Source organism: Lissotriton helveticus, chromosome 9 (assembly GCF_964261635.1).
Source record: "Lissotriton helveticus chromosome 9, aLisHel1.1, whole genome shotgun sequence".
Taxonomy (NCBI): Eukaryota; Metazoa; Chordata; class Amphibia; order Caudata; family Salamandridae; genus Lissotriton; species Lissotriton helveticus.
Window position 1 is genome coordinate 247738155 of NC_136070.1, and position 17594 is coordinate 247755748.

At 43.5% G+C, this 17594-nt stretch overlaps 1 protein-coding gene across 16 annotated transcripts in view; it reads right to left on the bottom strand.

Moving 5' to 3' along the window:
• KTN1 (kinectin 1) overlaps window positions 1–17594 on the bottom strand; it is a 447380-nt gene that overhangs the window by 331855 nt on the left and 97931 nt on the right. For all 16 annotated transcript variants that reach the window (XM_078659859.1, XM_078659855.1, XM_078659854.1 and 13 more), the window contains exon 6: window positions 1683–1796. In XM_078659859.1, coding sequence (XP_078515985.1) covers window positions 1683–1796 — 114 coding nt within the window. The remainder of the gene's footprint in view (window positions 1–1682; window positions 1797–17594) is intronic.

A 17594-nucleotide genomic window follows, 5' to 3' on the forward strand; every position in this document is an offset into this window, starting at 1 on the left:
CAATTCTTCACCAGAAAGGAGACAAGCTACCGGGGACCGGTTTCTGGCATTTCAGCCTCTTCGGCCCGGCTTGCTTGAATCCTGATGGAGCAGTGAGAAAGGGACTCATGTCTGAGTATACCCTGCCACACCTATAGTGGCCCCCCCCCTTTTCTGAATCATTTTGTCCACCATAAGCGTGGAAGGGTATACTCAGATGTGAGTCCCTTGCTCATTGCACCATCAGGATTCAAGCAAGCCGGGCCGAAGACGCCTGAAATGGCAGAAACCGGTCCCCGGAAGCTTGTTTCCTTCCCAGTATAAGAATTGGCTTGGTAGTTTGGTTTGCCCTGTTCCCATCATGCACTGGGACAGGAACAGACTAATTTGCATATAGCCAAGTTCTGAGCTGGGATGGTGCAGTGAGCTAAAAAACGGTGATGGATCAAGCCCTGATCTTTGGACTGGGTAAGAGTGGTCTGCTTAATTCAGGCACTCTGTTCATCACCACCCCCTTTTCTGAATCATTTTGTCCACCATAAGCGTGGAAGGGTATACTCAGATGTGAGTCCCTTGCTCATTGCACCATCAGGATTCAAGCAAGCCGGGCCGAAGACGCCTGAAATGGCAGAAACCGGTCCCCGGAAGCTTGTTTCCTTCCCAGTATAAGAATTGGCTTGGTAGTTTGGTTTGCCCTGTTCCCATCATGCACTGGGACAGGAACAGACTAATTTGCATATAGCCAAGTTCTGAGCTGGGATGGTGCAGTGAGCTAAAAAACGGTGATGGATCAAGCCCTGATCTTTGGACTGGGTAAGAGTGGTCTGCTTAATTCAGGCACTCTGTTCATCACCACCCCCTTTTCTGAATCATTTTGTCCACCATAAGCGTGGAAGGGTATACTCAGATGTGAGTCCCTTGCTCATTGCACCATCAGGATTCAAGCAAGCCGGGCCGAAGACGCCTGAAATGGCAGAAACCGGTCCCCGGAAGCTTGTTTCCTTCCCAGTATAAGAATTGGCTTGGTAGTTTGGTTTGCCCTGTTCCCATCATGCACTGGGACAGGAACAGACTAATTTGCATATAGCCAAGTTCTGAGCTGGGATGGTGCAGTGAGCTAAAAAACGGTGATGGATCAAGCCCTGATCTTTGGACTGGGTAAGAGTGGTCTGCTTAATTCAGGCACTCTGTTCATCACCACCCCCTTTTCTGAATCATTTTGTCCACCATAAGCGTGGAAGGGTATACTCAGATGTGAGTCCCTTGCTCATTGCACCATCAGGATTCAAGCAAGCCGGGCCGAAGACGCCTGAAATGGCAGAAACCGGTCCCCGGAAGCTTGTTTCCTTCCCAGTATAAGAATTGGCTTGGTAGTTTGGTTTGCCCTGTTCCCATCATGCACTGGGACAGGAACAGACTAATTTGCATATAGCCAAGTTCTGAGCTGGGATGGTGCAGTGAGCTAAAAAACGGTGATGGATCAAGCCCTGATCTTTGGACTGGGTAAGAGTGGTCTGCTTAATTCAGGCACTCTGTTCATCACCACCCCCTTTTCTGAGTTAAAAGGATACAAGCATACAAAGAAATGTGAATGTAAGAAAACTTTTTCACAATATTAACTCAAATATATGAAAAGGAATATGGTTATCTTTTTTTTAATACACAGTTTATCATCATCCCCATATTCTGTTCAGAAGACTCACCTGGGTCAACTGCTTGACTTGTTCTTTTGCAACAGCAGCTTCTTCCTTTGCAACCACAACGGATTTCTCTTTTTCTTGCAGAAGCTGTGCGGCCCCTGAATCACATTTGCTAGCCTGAAAGAAAAAGAACAAATACAGACTACGTTACTTTCCAGTGTGTTACCTAAGTGCTTAGGGCACTTTGAGGGATGCATGGGAGGATTGGCATTCTATTACAAACACCTCTCGCTTGGGATTAAAAGAAACCTGCTTTTTCCATTTCGATGCGTGTACCTTCTGGTTTGCTATGCCAATTGCTGTTATTTGTGAGCCGACCTATAGCTCATCCAGCACTTAATGCAGGTTAGATGTATTTGGACTCTTATCTCACCCATACTAAGTGTGCATCCTGGCAGAATGCGTACAGCTAGAAAGAGTGGACTTCTACTTTATCAGCAGTCACTCTTTCAATGAAAAGTACTACCAATGAATAAAAGGGAGAAACAAAGTTACTTCATTGGGTTGGACTTCCTTATTGGTAATGGACATCCAGTCAGAGAAGGGCACTCAGAACAGGCGGTAATTACAAGACACATATCAATCCTCTAAAATTTACATTGAATTAAAAAAAATGGAAACAGAGGGCGCCATCAATATTCCCTAAATCCTTTGGAAAGCAAAGCAGTGAATATCAACAGTGTCAAGGTAGATACAAAGATAAACTTACACTGCAAACGGAAAATAAAATACTCCTCTTTTTGTAAAGTAAATAAACCCAAATAGATTTCATGTAACAATACACAGGATAGGTTGGAAAGAATTGAGCAATACATCAAGGCCAAATGGTAATTTAATCCCGTCATTAGAAAACCAACACCAAGTTATCAAATGCTTAATTAATGCCACCACCTACACAAACAACCACTAGCATTGTGGCTGTTATCGACAAGAATTTGCCGCCGACTAACAAACATATATTTGTGGTACTTGGGAGAAAACCTACCTACAACTTAAACTCTCTGGTTGAGGCAGAAGGCCAACCTTCAAGTGTCTCAGATCAATTAAGCCAAACAAAGGCCTCAAAATATTAATGCCTTTCAGAAAAATCCTGCAAAAACCGACATAGAATCTAGAAAATAGATCGAGGAGGGATAAACGGAGTTTCATGCATGTTCATGGAGCAGCAGAATCATCTAAGAAACTGAAGCTTTAATTTCTAAACTATTAAAAAATACCTGAATGAAAGGCAATGCCAGGTTGAATCATTAGTAGTAAACCCCTTTGAGAACATTTGATAATGTTCTTAGTTGTACTCTCTGAAGCAATCGTATTAAATAGAAATACAAAAAAGATGGCTTCCTTCGCTTACAGTGTACATTCAGACTCCGTACAAACAGAATGTGGGTCTGGGGCAGCTTTTTCAACTGGTTTTGCCAGATGAACAGATTTAGATGGCATAGATCCAGAACAGAGGTTAGGCCTCTGTCCTTCTTGGGGACCATGAATAAAGGGACTAAAATCTTGTGCTGCTTTTTTGGAAATACCGCGAAAGACAGATAATTACCAAAGAGTAAAAGCTTTGAGAACTTGTGGCTAAAGTTCAGGTGAGATATCTCATCTACCTTGAAATAATGCACCAAACTAATATGTACACAATTCATAACACTCATGATTGATTCAGATCAGCTGCTACACGTGCTTTAAATGGTTTGTGCTACCTACATTAGCGGCTAAACAAGGAGCATCATGTAGCTCTTGGTATTACCAAAATATTGGTCAATTTTAGTTACATTACAGAATGCAGAGTGTAGATGGGGGAAGTAAATTCACACCTAGGGAGCATTTCCTCACCATAGAAATGAAGGCCTTCAGCAGGATAGGTGAGTTCATGAAAGTGGAGAAGCAGTGGGTGGGAAAGAGCAACAAGTAGCCCTCTTCTATTACCAGAATGTTAGTGCTCTAAAGATAGACCATGATGACAGAGGTTAAATTATAGCTCTTGTCCTGAAATGTGAAGGGTTTACATATCCCCTTCAATGTTAGGCTTTTAAAGTAGGTTCCTAGGCTTTTTGATGCAAATCATAGTCTACTAAAGGAAATACAACTCTGCCCAAGCAAAGAAGTGTATGATAAAGGCTCCCTGGGTGGGACAAATACTAGTATTCATACCAGGCTACAATTCTGGTAATGTTGTAAATGAAGAGCAGTATGTGCGCCTTTTGGAAACACAATCAGGTACCCAAGCACCTTGCTGGTGGCTTAGGCAAGAAGGGGTAATATGGGTGTTATATTAAGTTTATTACAAGGATGCCTAACCACTACAATTAGCATGGACACAGTATAAAACACCCAGATTATGAAAGGCAATTTTCAGGAGGTCATGACCTCTATCAGAGATAGAAACATCTTAAGAATACCTCCAAAGGCTCATGAGCAAATAAACTAGTAGATATGTGGTGGGAGAGAAAAAGGGAGGTCCCTGTTTACTTGTTTTATTCAGGGAAGTACAGCCATCATTAGCATATTGATTTTGTCTGAAATTCATTTAGGAGCTAATGTCATAGCGCCTCTAACTTGCAGGACTTTTGTCTTATCACACAGGAATGCATATGGATGTATGTCGTAGGCAATGCATAGCAACTATTGACTGTAGTCTACATAGGAAAAATTACTAAATGAGCTTGTTCTAACTTATGGCACAGGCAAGATGGTGAAGTTCTTCAACATAAACTCAGAAACTGCCCCTGCCATATTTGTCTGGGAGTCTCTAAGGATCGTCAGAGGTATTTTGAAGGATCTGCTTTCTATTTTATCAAGGGTAAAGAAAACCAAACGGGTAAGGTGCGAGACTGTAATTATAGGCCTTAACGTATCATTATTAATGAGTTCTTGTCTGGGCAGTGGGACTGAGTACTGCTGGTTAACTGAGGAAATCTTACAACACCACAGGCAGTAGAGCTTTGCAAACCTTTGCGTGGACAAACACTGCTGACAGACCGATGTCAGCAAAAAGGAGGTCTCTGGAAATCTCTTGGAATAAGCCCTGGTGGAATGAGCACAAATGCAATATGGAATGTCTTTCTTAGCCAGACCATGGAAGATTTTGACACCAAGAATGACCCATCTCAAATTGGTGCATGTAATCCCCACATCATCCTACCTTGCTCCCACAAAGAGCCGATCATCCACTCAGTTATGCTGAGTGAGGACAATGTAGTAGGATATCATACGTTTTGGGTCCAGTTTGTGCAGTCATTCCTCCTCCTTGGTTGGATGAGAAAGAGTGAAGAAAGGTAGAAGAGGGGAGCGTAGCCAAAGCGGATTCAAGAGGACCACTTAGTGATTTGATTTGATTTGTGGTTTTATAAAGCACTTGTGTGCCCCTGGGCGTCTTGGCGCTGAAAGAAAGGACACTGTGAGGCGCTACATTACACCCAACAACAGCCTGTAATATAATTTAATCCAACAATTCAAAGAATGAGAACAGTCCTGTAAAGGTGTCAGTATGCCTGAATATCTGATGGCTAGGGGTAGTGGAGAATTCTCTGTGCTGGCACTGTGCGCCATGGTGATGCCCAGCAGAAAAGTGGTCGCTAGGTAGATTGTGGCCTCAGTGGTTCAGCCGTGACAGGAGCTGCCCGTGAGTGTGAGGCCCTATCCGCGTCCTTGGTGACATGGCACTTGGGCTAATCCTACCACCTGCGGATCCTTGAAAGTGGAGAGATGTAAGAGCTGATCCTCATCTGCGCCGTGAGCCCCGACGAGCAAGTGACCTGGTGAATGCAGCAGTCCTCTTGAAGACAGAAAGACGGCAGCATTGGTCCATCTACTGACAGAGCAAGGAGACTGTACAGACTAAGAACAGCTGTTCTGCGTCCCAAGAGCTCTTGTGCCGTGTTCAAGATCCTGGGGATTAACTTTCTCCAACACCCTGCATGCTAGAACCTAACGCTAGCACTAGAATGAGTAGATTCCAAGGTATGGGTGTCACTGTCCACACGATGAGCACTTCGGAAATGATGAGTATTCATTTGGAACCTCCAACTTTATTGGAAGAAAGCACATTTCCCTCATCTCGGAGGCAGCACAGGTCAGTGCACTGTTGCACCAACGTGCTTACCTACCGAGTCCACAACGGACAGCGGAGTGTGAGGCCCCCATGACAAACTTTCCTGTATGCAACCTTCATCTTTGTATCGCACAAATCTGATAAAGAACATGGGCAAAGGAGACACAAAACAAAGGTGCTGACCCGGATGACCTCAACATCTTCAGGCCTGTCTCCAACCTTACCTTCCTGGCAAAAATTCTAGAGAGACGCGTTCTCTCCCAAATCAACCACCACATTGACTCCAACAATCTTCTTGACTTTTAGGAAAGAATGCACCACAGAAACAGCTATACCCGATATGGCAGATGACATACACAAATCTCTGGACATGGATAGATGCTACCTCCTCTTCCTCCTAGACACATCAGCGGCCTTCAACACAGACAAACACAAGTTGCTTTTGGAATCCCTCCACAAATGGTTCACCTCATATCTACACAACCGCTCTCAACTAATAAAAAGAATCAACTCTACCTCAGATACGTCTGCCATAACCAGAGGTGTACCCTAAGACTCAGTTCTCTCACCTACACTATTAAACAACAATATGGAACCCCTCACCACCATACTCAAACAGGCAAACATCCTATACCACATCTACGCGGACGACACCCAGCCCTACCAAGAAATATCCTCTCTAGAGGAAGCTATCAGTTAAACTCCACTCTCAAAGGCCAAACTTGCCTCTCCCACTACACCAAAAACTAAACAAAGACAAGACTGAAATCAATTATCCTTTCCAACAATGGAGCAACCACTCGGGGCTAAATAACATCAATGCTTTTAACTGCAAAATCACTTGTCCTGAATCGGTTAAATCTCCGAGGATCACCCTGGACCCCAGTCTGAGCATAAGCCTACACATAAAGAATACAGTGAAGAGTGCATTCTACAACCTAAAACTCCTACACAAGATAAAGCCCTTCCTCCCTCTGAATGATCTAAAAACTGCCACACAATTGATGATGCGGTTTAGCCTGGACTACGTGAATGCCACCCTTACTAGCACTGCAAAGTTGCACCTAGTCCCCCTAGGAGCACACTAAATGCTGCTCCAAGGATGGTCATTGGAGTAAAAAAGAAAGCTCGCATTTCCCTCTCCCTAAAAAAAAATCAAAAGTGGCTCCCGATTGAAGTCCGTTGTCGTTTCAAAACTGCCTGTCTCAATCAAAGTCCTTCACATCAGTCTACCTTGCATGCAACCTCACTAAGGCAGGCCAGACGAGAAATTTAAGAAGCACCAACACTTTGTTTCTCATCCCACCCAAAAAACAGAAACAAAAAAATGAGCATGCTCCCTCTCGGGGAATGCCCCCAAAATCTGGAACTCCTTCATATTTCAAATCAGGGGGAATCCTTCTTTCAAGTGTTTTAGAAGACAATTTAAAGATCTTCTCCTCAATCAGCACCTCAACCCTCTGTGGACTCTAAAACCTAGCCCACAACTGGAATCTCCTCCTCGAACTACATACTATCTGCTTTGTTTCATCTCTAAGAATTGCTCCGATTTGTCTTTCAACTTGTTTTTCACTCTGTAACCAATGTCTTCTTGCACTATCTTGATTAAGTCTGTAAAGAGCTTTAATACTCAAGTCTTGCCAGAGCTATATAAAACTCTTTAAATAAATAAACACTAAAAACAGGAAATTGATATTTGAAAACTGAAGCAGTATGCAAAGGGAACATGGACAAAGATGGTGAGAAAATAAGGGTAAAAAAGCCTAGACGGGAAAGCAGGCATGACACTTGTTGAATGCTGTTTGAAATGAGAGGCAGCCTGCAATGTATAGATGGCAAATTGACAACTTTAGGGAGATCCTAGATCACATGAAAGAGTGTGTCACAGACAAACCATAAGACTGGAAGAGGCAGAGACATATCTTGTAAACATCGAGGAGGACACCACCACCTGTATTTAAAAACAGCTACAACTGAAGAAGGCCATAGAAACCGCCTGTTCGAAGCACAAATATTTGGAAGCCTGCTCAAGGAAAGAATCAGATGGGATCAAAATGGAACATTATAGACTCATGGGCAGCTTCAGCGACATAATGATACCAATAGTGATGTGATGTTACCAATTATGTATGTTATCTATAAAGTTATCAGTGGCATTATATGTGATGTCATGGGTAGAGCCTGGAGGGGGCTATTACTGCAAAATCTTAAAGGTAATGGATCCCAACAGTAAACTCACTTTAATAGGAAAGGTACCCCCTAGACATCATATTATAGACATCATATTATAGGTCTAGGGGGAGAACAAACAACAATGAATAAATGCTGAATCCCAGTAGACCTGTGGAGGAATAACTTCAAATGGAAACCATATACACATAGAACATATGGATTCAATTTCAAGTTATTCCTTGAGCTAGTTAGTTCTTGATATTTTACCATTTTGTTATTTGCATTTCTAATTATTTCCACAAAATATTAAGTTTACATTCTGGAATTGCTAGATATAATGCATAGACTCATTTCAGACTCATTACTGGCAGAGATCATCTCTCTGGGCAAGCCAAAGGCTTTTGTCGAGATGCTACTGGTAGACTTGTACGGAGAGACAACTTCTGATGTTTGCCCTGACAACACCACTGGGCCAGCCCTCAACTGCCATCTAGCATAAGGCAACAACAGGATGCATAAGGGGAGAGGCATCACAGGTGCAATACCTGCAGGGAACCAAGTTTGAGTCAAATACATCGGAATCATCACCTAAATATATGCCATATTCTATGGACGAAACACTTTCATAAGGGCTGGGTTTAGCACGGTCACAATAAAAGCGAGCCTAAATGTGTAAGTACAGCTGGACCTTTGGCCACTGATGGTCAAGCCTAGGTCATAGAGAAGCATCATCTGCCGTAAATGCTCTTGGTCCAGTATCATGGACTACATTTTCACCAGCCAGTCATTCAAATACAGAAATACAGGGACTGATCTTCATAGCAAAGCTGCCATGGCCACCAGCACTTTCGTAAAGATGAATGGGGCCACTATCAGTTCTAATAAGAACCGCAAACTGAAGATGATTGGATCAAACTGTAAACCTCAAGTAGTGTAGAAGGGCAGAGAGCATTGGTGGAAGAATATAGGCATGCCGTAGATCCAGGAAAAACAGATAATTTTCCAGAGTTCAGTGCCAACAGTACGTGGGTTTAAGGCAGCATTTTCAACTGGTCTTGCCGGTCGAACAGCTTTAGAACGCATAGATCCAGAAAAGATGTTAGGTTCTGCTTAGAGGATGTCAGACTCTCAAGTGATGGATAGAAAGAGTGGGCAACCCAGGGTCTGCCTATGGTGTCTAGCGATATGTCTAGAGGCTGATGGGCCTGAAAGGTTTTTCTCCCATGCAGCCATTATAGGATCTAGTGGAGTCTTGGTCAAATAAAGCAAGGGCTTTGCGGAAACTGTGGAAAAACAGGCACGGCCAACAAAATGGAACCTAATAGACTCATGGGCAGCTTCAGCGACATAATCATAATAGTGATGTGATGTTACCAATTATGTATGTTATCTGTGAAGTTATCAGTGGCATTATATGTGATGTCATGGGTAGTGTCTGGAGGGGGCTATTACTGCAATTTTAAAGGTAATGGATCACAACAGTAAAACTCACTTTAATAGGAAAGGTACCCCCTAGATATCATATTATAGGTCTAAGAACAAGGGGGAGAACAAACAACAATGAATAAATGCTGAATCCCAGTGGACCTGTGGAGGAATAACTTCAAATGGAAACCAAATGCACAAAGAGCATATGGATTCAGTTTCAAGTTATTCCTTGAGCCAGTTAGTACTTGATATTTTACCATTTTATTTGTTATTTGCATTTCTAATTATTTCCACAAAATATTAACTTTACATTCTGGAATTGCCAAATATTATGCATAGACTAATTTCAGAAGAGATGTATACTGCTCAAGCAATAGGAGGTATTTGGAAGCAATTGATTATTACCACTAAACTATGAATCCAGCACAGGCATGCTACACATACAGGTTCTTTGTGAGTGTTCATTTCCTACACATTATTCATATTTAGCAGGTTACTGGCTGCAAGAACTAAGGAGATTTGAGTTTCCCAGTTGATGGGTTATAAGGTACTACACTGAAAGTATCTCAAAGGCCTGTCTTAATTCTTTTTCTTTTATTCCTCAGGTATTTTTCCATCTATAGGTGGAGGTTTCTATCCTGTGCAGGTCTAACCTAGGAGTTCTTCTTTTAGATTAATTATACATTGGTGAACCAATTAAGTTTTTTTTAAATAAACAAACTTTATTGGATTTTAGGCCATCAAAGATACACACATGGCGCTCGTACCGTATAGTACAAGATGGAGTACTTAGTCCATGCGAAGTAAGAACACTTAGGCAATATAGTACACTACATAGGAAGAACGTCCACAAATACAAGTCCATGACAAGTTACGTAAGCTGATTCCAACCATTTACCCCACACCGGTTAATGCTCCTAAGGGCACCTACAGGGCTTCAAAAACCACACGCTCCTGTTGCATAAACCAATCCACACCCCTTCTCCATCCCACCAATGTAGTGGAACATGGGGACATATATCGCAAAGCGACGTCTCTTTTTGCCATCAGGAGATCTGTGCTCAGGAATGCCTTCTCTGCCCTTGTGCCTCTAGATCCTTCAAACACCCGAAGGAGAACCAGTAAGGGGAACTTCCCATTCAAGAACATCGGACAGGTATCAGGTCGCCCTGGTCCAATAATGGTGTATCACCGCACAAGTCCATAATATATGAACAAAAATCGGCTGGATGAACACCACGGTGAGGACAGGCTGTAGTGAGATGCAGGCCTGCACAATATAGGTGGGTTGGCGAGAGATACGCTGAGTTGAGGTAATAGATTTGGATAAGTCTTAATCGGGAAGAGGTAGTACGTTCACGGGGCCCCATCAGGGCATCCCGCCAGTCCTCATATTCCACAGTACCCATCCAGCTCTCCTAGCAGGTAAGAATGTGGTAAATAAATAAATAATACCCTATTTTTGACTAGGCATATAGCATAACAGATAGCTCAATAAATAAGAGTCAAGATTCGAGGTAGTAGGAGTTTCTGCAGGTTTAATACAGCATAAGGACAGGATCAGGACAACCTGCATAGGATGACCCAGCAGCTGCTGGGGCCGGGTCTGGGATGAGCGCGCTAACTTTTCATAACAATACAAGAGCATTTATACATAGCGCGAACACATAGCATTACATTGCAGTAGGCGTAGCAGTGGGTGGAGCAGAAGGCGTGACGCGTAGCAGTCGCGAAAGATAACAGTAAAAGTAGGTGTAACTGGGAGTATACATAGACATGTGATGCAAACGTAACAGAATATGTCATGAATGGGCGGAAACATAGGAGGGGGCTACCTAAGGAGCCGGGACCTCTAATCTGGTGGTGCGCGTAAACTGGCAATGACGTATTACTAGGAGAAGCTGGGGGCTATGAACTCTGTGCTAGGAGCAGAGACTAAAGTCTGGAGGGTCGGAGCGACATGTACCTAAACCCTATCTAGTATCTGATGTTTAGGGAACATGTTGATATAAACTAGAAGTCATGAGGGGAAAGGCTAACTTGACTCTAAGACTGGACCATGCATTATTCTACATGTAGTGCGTGATGAAGAATACTAAATGACCATTAAATACAGTATTTCTCTACCATGGAGCCGTGAGGGCTAGACAATGACGGAAACTATTGATGCAGTTCAGTAGCTTAGAAATGCAGAGAAGGAGGACTGAACTGATAGCTGGAATCATAACATACTCTTGGCAGACTCAGAGGCAAAACCAAGCTGCACCGGGCACTGCGTAAAAGGAAGTAAGTGAAGGGTCGAGGATACAGGTGGGGGCTGTATCGCTCCTCAGCGAGGCTTCAGGAGACAGGAGCTGAATCTAGGGTCCGGGCTCTGTTGAGGCCTGGAAACGGGAACTTTATAATGAAATAACGTGCACACTGGGAAACGTGGCAACGTAGCTTTACATAGGCCTAATATTCGTAGTATTCACGAGGACTGGAAACTGGCATACCAGAGGTGGACACAACTATAATTGCGTCTTGATCAGACATGGGGAATAACATATGCATATTGGTCATGCACACATAACATATGATGGATGAGGCGTAGGGACACAGAACATGGCAAAATTTACTTTTCCACATTCCCTCCTTGTCACTACGTTTCCATCAGGAAACATCAATATTCATGATACCGTCTATCATTTCATACAGTACCATTTGCTCGTCTCGAATTATCTTGGAACGGGATTTAGAACGGGGCTTAGGACTAGGAATACAAGAGGTAGCACACATGCTGCAAATCGCAGGGCCACATTGTATACAGAGGCAGCAGCTAAATATGATCGCTACTGCTATACTTAGAAAGGACAGGACTTTCCATCCCCATGCGGAAATTATATTCCAGAACCAACCGGACCATGTCCAGGTGCCTGGGTCTTGATGTAACAGATGGGCAATTTTATGGAGTCTGGTTATAGCTGAATAAACAGACGGCGCGTTATTTGGAATGAAAATGCAGCAACTAGATCCGAGAACTCTACAGGCCCCGCCCCTATCGGCCAGTATGACGTCAAGGACGAGACGATTCTGTAAAACGACAATTCTCATAAAGGATTGCTCTTCGGTTAGGTTACCTAGAGCGGAGGCAGTCTCATCTACTACAGCTTCAAGGGTTCTTGTTAACCTACGGATTAGCTTACTATTTACAATTGTACCTAAATAAGGGAACACACCTTTATCTATATCAATGAATTGTTCTGCGGCGGTTTCAGTATAATCGACAATCGGGAGATTTCTCTTGTGTCTAGTGTGTACTAGGAAGGAATTCCTATGGTAGTCAGGTGGGGCTAGGAAAACAGGTGGCAGTAGGAAGGCAATGTAACAGGTTCCCTCCCAATCGAGGGGCAGATGAACATATGCAGTTTGACCACAAACAAAATAAAAATGACGTGAGGCTTTAAAAATAGATTTCCCACTGTCACTATACTTGATAACAGTAGTACATTCACTATGTCCTACGTGTACAGAACCATAACTACGGACACATAATTCGCCTTTGACTGGTAGTACTGAAATAGTAGGTGAGTCTGGAGTAGTATCAGACTGAACATTCAGGACCATGAAATTCGACGAATAATTACCTAAATTATACACTTCATTTTCTAGATCTAAACCTGTTCTGTGGGGGAAACCTTGCTTGTCTGAGAAACATGTACTGTTAAGAAAAGACATATCTGTTGAGGATGACGCTAACGTGGACCATGCTCCACATGAACCATTATGTGAAAATGGATAAGGAAAAAGTGGCAGAACTCCCTTCGGGGTCTGGAAAGGGGGGAGTCGACCACACACCCAACAATTAGTGGTATTGCTGGTCTGGTGTGAATAATGTAACATACGGATAAATGTGTTGTTACGCATAGCGAGGCGGTATGAATATTCGTGAGGAGGCAGATCACTAAACGTGTGCTCTATTGTAGCATTAGCAGACTTATTTACATGAGGAACTGGAAAATACAGGAAAAATGCGTAGCTGGTGCAGGAAATCATAATGCTGATGAATAATATGAAACTTAGAAAAACGATACATCTGATTGAACTTTGACTGACTCTCTCACTATGGGGGTCTATTTTATACATGTCAGAAACAATCTAACCGTTTCACCTAGGGGAGGACTTATACAATCAAACTGACTGACTTATTTTACTAGACCTGAGCTTTAACTTATACTCCTGCTGCGGAGTTTTCTCTAACAGGGAAGGGGTTGTGTCAATGTCTTTTGCGGGACAGTCCTTTAAAACAATGTCTTGGCAGTCTTTAAAATCCTGGGACTCCTTGGAAATGTTTTTAGAAACGGGTTTCAATCCATTGAAAAGTTTTACATGAGAAAGGTGGACCCACCCCTTCCTGCCTTCCAGCTTGACGGCAGTACGGGTGGTCAAGAGGACCTGACGTGGCTCCTTCCAACGAGGTTCCAGCGGACTTGATCTGTCAAAGTTCCGGACCATCACAAGGGAACCTGGAACGATTTCATGCGGTGCCACCTCGGTATTGTCTGGAAATGCGGCAGCAACCTGTGAACGACATGAGTTGAGGGCAGACATCAAGGAAGCTAGGTAATCTGTCAGCATATTACATGAAACATCGGTAATACTTCGGGGTCTAGGAGTACCCCACATGTTAGGGGGGCGGCCGAATACGACCTCATACGGGGACAGACCTGATCTGGAATGTGCGACCATGCGCATATAAAATAAAGCAACTGGCAGAGCTACTAGCCAGTCCACACCTTTTTCTTTACAGACTTTTGCAATACGGATTTTCAGGGTCTGATTATGTCTCTCGACTAGACCGGCTGCTTCAGGATGGCGTACACAATGGAACTTCCACTGGTACCCTAACAAAAGGGAAACGTGCTTCATTAACTCTGAGGAGAATGGCTGACCGTTATCAGAATATACGACTCTAGGGAGTCCATACCTAGGGAAAAATTCACGAACCAACTGCTTGGCAGTGGTCGCGGCTGTGTAATCTGGGACTGGATATGCTTCTGTCCATCTGGACAAAGCGCATACAACTACAAGGACATACTTGAAACCTCGACATCGCTCCATTTGAATATAATCTATCTGGAGGACCTCAAAAGGGTGGTCAGGGGGCTGGAAACCACCTTGTTCCACCGGGACACTTTTACCTGGATTAAACTGACAACATATCATACAGGTACGGACTTTCTGCTTGGCTGCAGCTCGTAAATGTTTATTGAACCAAATGTTCTGGATACTGTCTAACATAGCTTTTTCTCCTAAATGTGCTGGACTATGTGCGGTATTAATAATGACTTGAACCATAGAGTCGGGGAGAAACCATGTGGCTCTACCCTTCGTTAACCATCCTTGATCTGTCTGGACCCCTCCTTGTTCAGACCATTTCTTGATTTCTTCGGAAGTAGCATGTAACTGGATATCTATGACATCTTGAGTAGGGTCCTTAACTGTCATGCATGTAGTCGGATCTGGAGTGTGTGTCTGATTAACTGGAATGTCTGGAGTCTGTGCTGTAAGCTTGGCTGTGCGGTCTGCTAGATCATTACCTTGGGAAATAATGTCAGTAACTTTCGTATGTGCTTTACATTTCATGATAGCAATGGATGTCGGTAAATGTATTGCATCTAACAGAGCTTGAATAAGGAAACCATGCTGAATCTTGGTTCCATGAGAAGTCATGAAACCTCTCTCCTGCCAGAGCACTCCGAAGTCGTGTACAACTCCGAATGCGTAACGTGAATCCGTGTAAACATTAACTTTCAGGTTCTTGGCGTGTATACAGGCTTGTGTCAGAGCGACTAGTTCTGCTGCTTGAGCGGACAGGGTATCAATACGGTGTGTTTCAATAACTTCGGTGTCAGTAGTCACTGCATACGCGGCGACTAGTTCTCCTGTACTAGTTCTCATACATGAACCATCCACATAAAGTGTCAGGTCAGGATCTGGTAACGGAATGTCTGTCAGGTCTTGTCTTGGCTTTGTCGTAATGTTAACTACTTCCACACAGTCATGTGGGTCAGGATTTGAATTAACTGACGGTAACAGTGTAGCAGGATTCAGAACGTTGCAGCGTCTAATTTCTATGTGTGGCTGGAACAGTGTCAATTCATAACCTGTTAAACGTGCAATTGTCAAGTGCTGAGTTTGTGTTCGGTTTAAAAGAACTTCCACGGAATGTGGAACTTGTACTGTCAGGGAATGTCCTAAAACTATGGAATCACTTTGTCTGATAGCTAGTGCTGTGGCTGCAACTGACTTGAGGCACGCAGGCAACGCCTGGGCGACTGGATCTAATGTGCTCGAAAAATAAGCACAGGGCTTGTATTGTCCTGCTTGATCTTGTGTGAGAACAGATAATGCTGTACCTTCACGTTCAGTAACGAAAAGTGTAAAAGGCTTACTGTAGTTCGGTGTAGCTAGAACTGGAGCTTGGCATAGAGCTTTCTTTAACTCGTTGAAACTAAGTGTATGTTCAGATGTCCAAGGGAGGACAGTCGATACGGCTGCCTCCTGTGTCGTTAACTGTATCAGTGGCTTGGCTAGAAATGCATACTGAGGAATCCATTGTCTACAATAAGAAGTAAGGCCGATAAAGGCACGTACCTCCTTCTGGGTTCTGGGCTGGGGAAGACTCGCTATTAACTGGATACGGTCGGGTGTCAACTGCCTACCCCTCTTGGACAGTAAGTGTCCTAAGTAGACCACTTGCTGGACACAGAATTGAAGCTTCGAAGGTGACACCTTGTGCCCCATCTCGGCTAGGAAATACAGAACTGTAAGTGATGCTCGCTCGCATGCACGTTCAGAACGGGCTGTGATCAGTAAATCATCGACGTACTGGAGCAGGGCAGTGTCAGTTGGCATATGAATGTTGTCTAGTTGTCTCTTGAGTGCTTGACTGTAAATACTAGGGCTTTCTGTGAAACCTTGAGGAGCGCGTGTGAACATATAGCTCCTTCCATTTAAACAAAATCCGAAAAGAAACTGGCTGTCTGGATGAATTGGAACACTAAAAAATGCATTCTTGAGGTCTATGACAGTGAAGAACGTGGCTTCAGAATCAATAGCAGTTAACAGGGAAGAGATATCTGGGACAACTGGGTACTGAGGAATAATACATTTATTAAGCTCTCGTAAATCAATCACTAATCGATATACTGGGGGTGCATTTGGATCAGTACGTTTCATGACTGGAATGATCGGAGAATTACATATATTGGAGTCAGTTTCTACAACTACTCCTTGTGCCATGAGCTCGTCAATAATTTTGGATAAGGCTGCTACAGCCTCAGGTGGCAATCTGTACTGTCTGATTCGGGGTAACACTACACCTGGTTTGAGAGTCACATGATGGGGTGTGATTTGCATATAACCTACATCAGTTGGACCTTGCGCCCATAAATGCTGCGGAACATTAGACAGTCTGGAATCAAAATCTCGTAATACATAGTGACCCTTAAAGTCACGTAGGAACAGACGTATTCCCTCTGGGGAACAGCAAATAACTGCACCTAACTCTTTCAATGTCTTAATGCCTAACAGATTTTCTGGACATGACTTAGTAAGTAACAGATCAGTAGTACGGGACAATGGACCTACTTCTAGAGTAACTGGTTTAGATATCTCGTTAACTATTGGCTTTCCTGAAAATCCAAGGGAAACATTTCTTGAGCCTGAGAGCGGAGCCCCTGGAACTTCGGCATGACTAATTGTGGTCCTACTTGCCCCTGTATCGATCAAAAACTTTCGGTCTTTCCCTAATACTTGACTGTGAACATAGGGACCTTCTTGATCTACAGGTATCTCGATGAGAGGCAAGCCTACCTCCCTCTCTAGGCTGTTTCATGAATATGGCTGATACTCTGGATACTCGGACTGTGCATACTGGTACATCTGCGATGTAACGTGCTGTGTTGCAGCGATGGGCTGCGGTACTGTAACTGTCTGTTGTGCATTCTGTGACTGAGGAGTCTGTGAAACTTGTTCTGGTCTCGGCGGACGTGGTCTTTCTTTAGTCTTACCAGTAGCTATATTGTGTTTCAGAACTGCACACTCGTTTATAAAATGACCTGGCTGTTTACAATAATTGCAGTTCCCTTTAACGGGAGCTGCAGGATGACTGGCTTGATTCGGACCCCTCTTCTGACTGTCTTGAGGAACAGATTGTGCAACTAGCACTTTCATTTTCGTGTCTTTCATACGTTTTCTCTCGTGTTCTTGCTCTTCCCTAA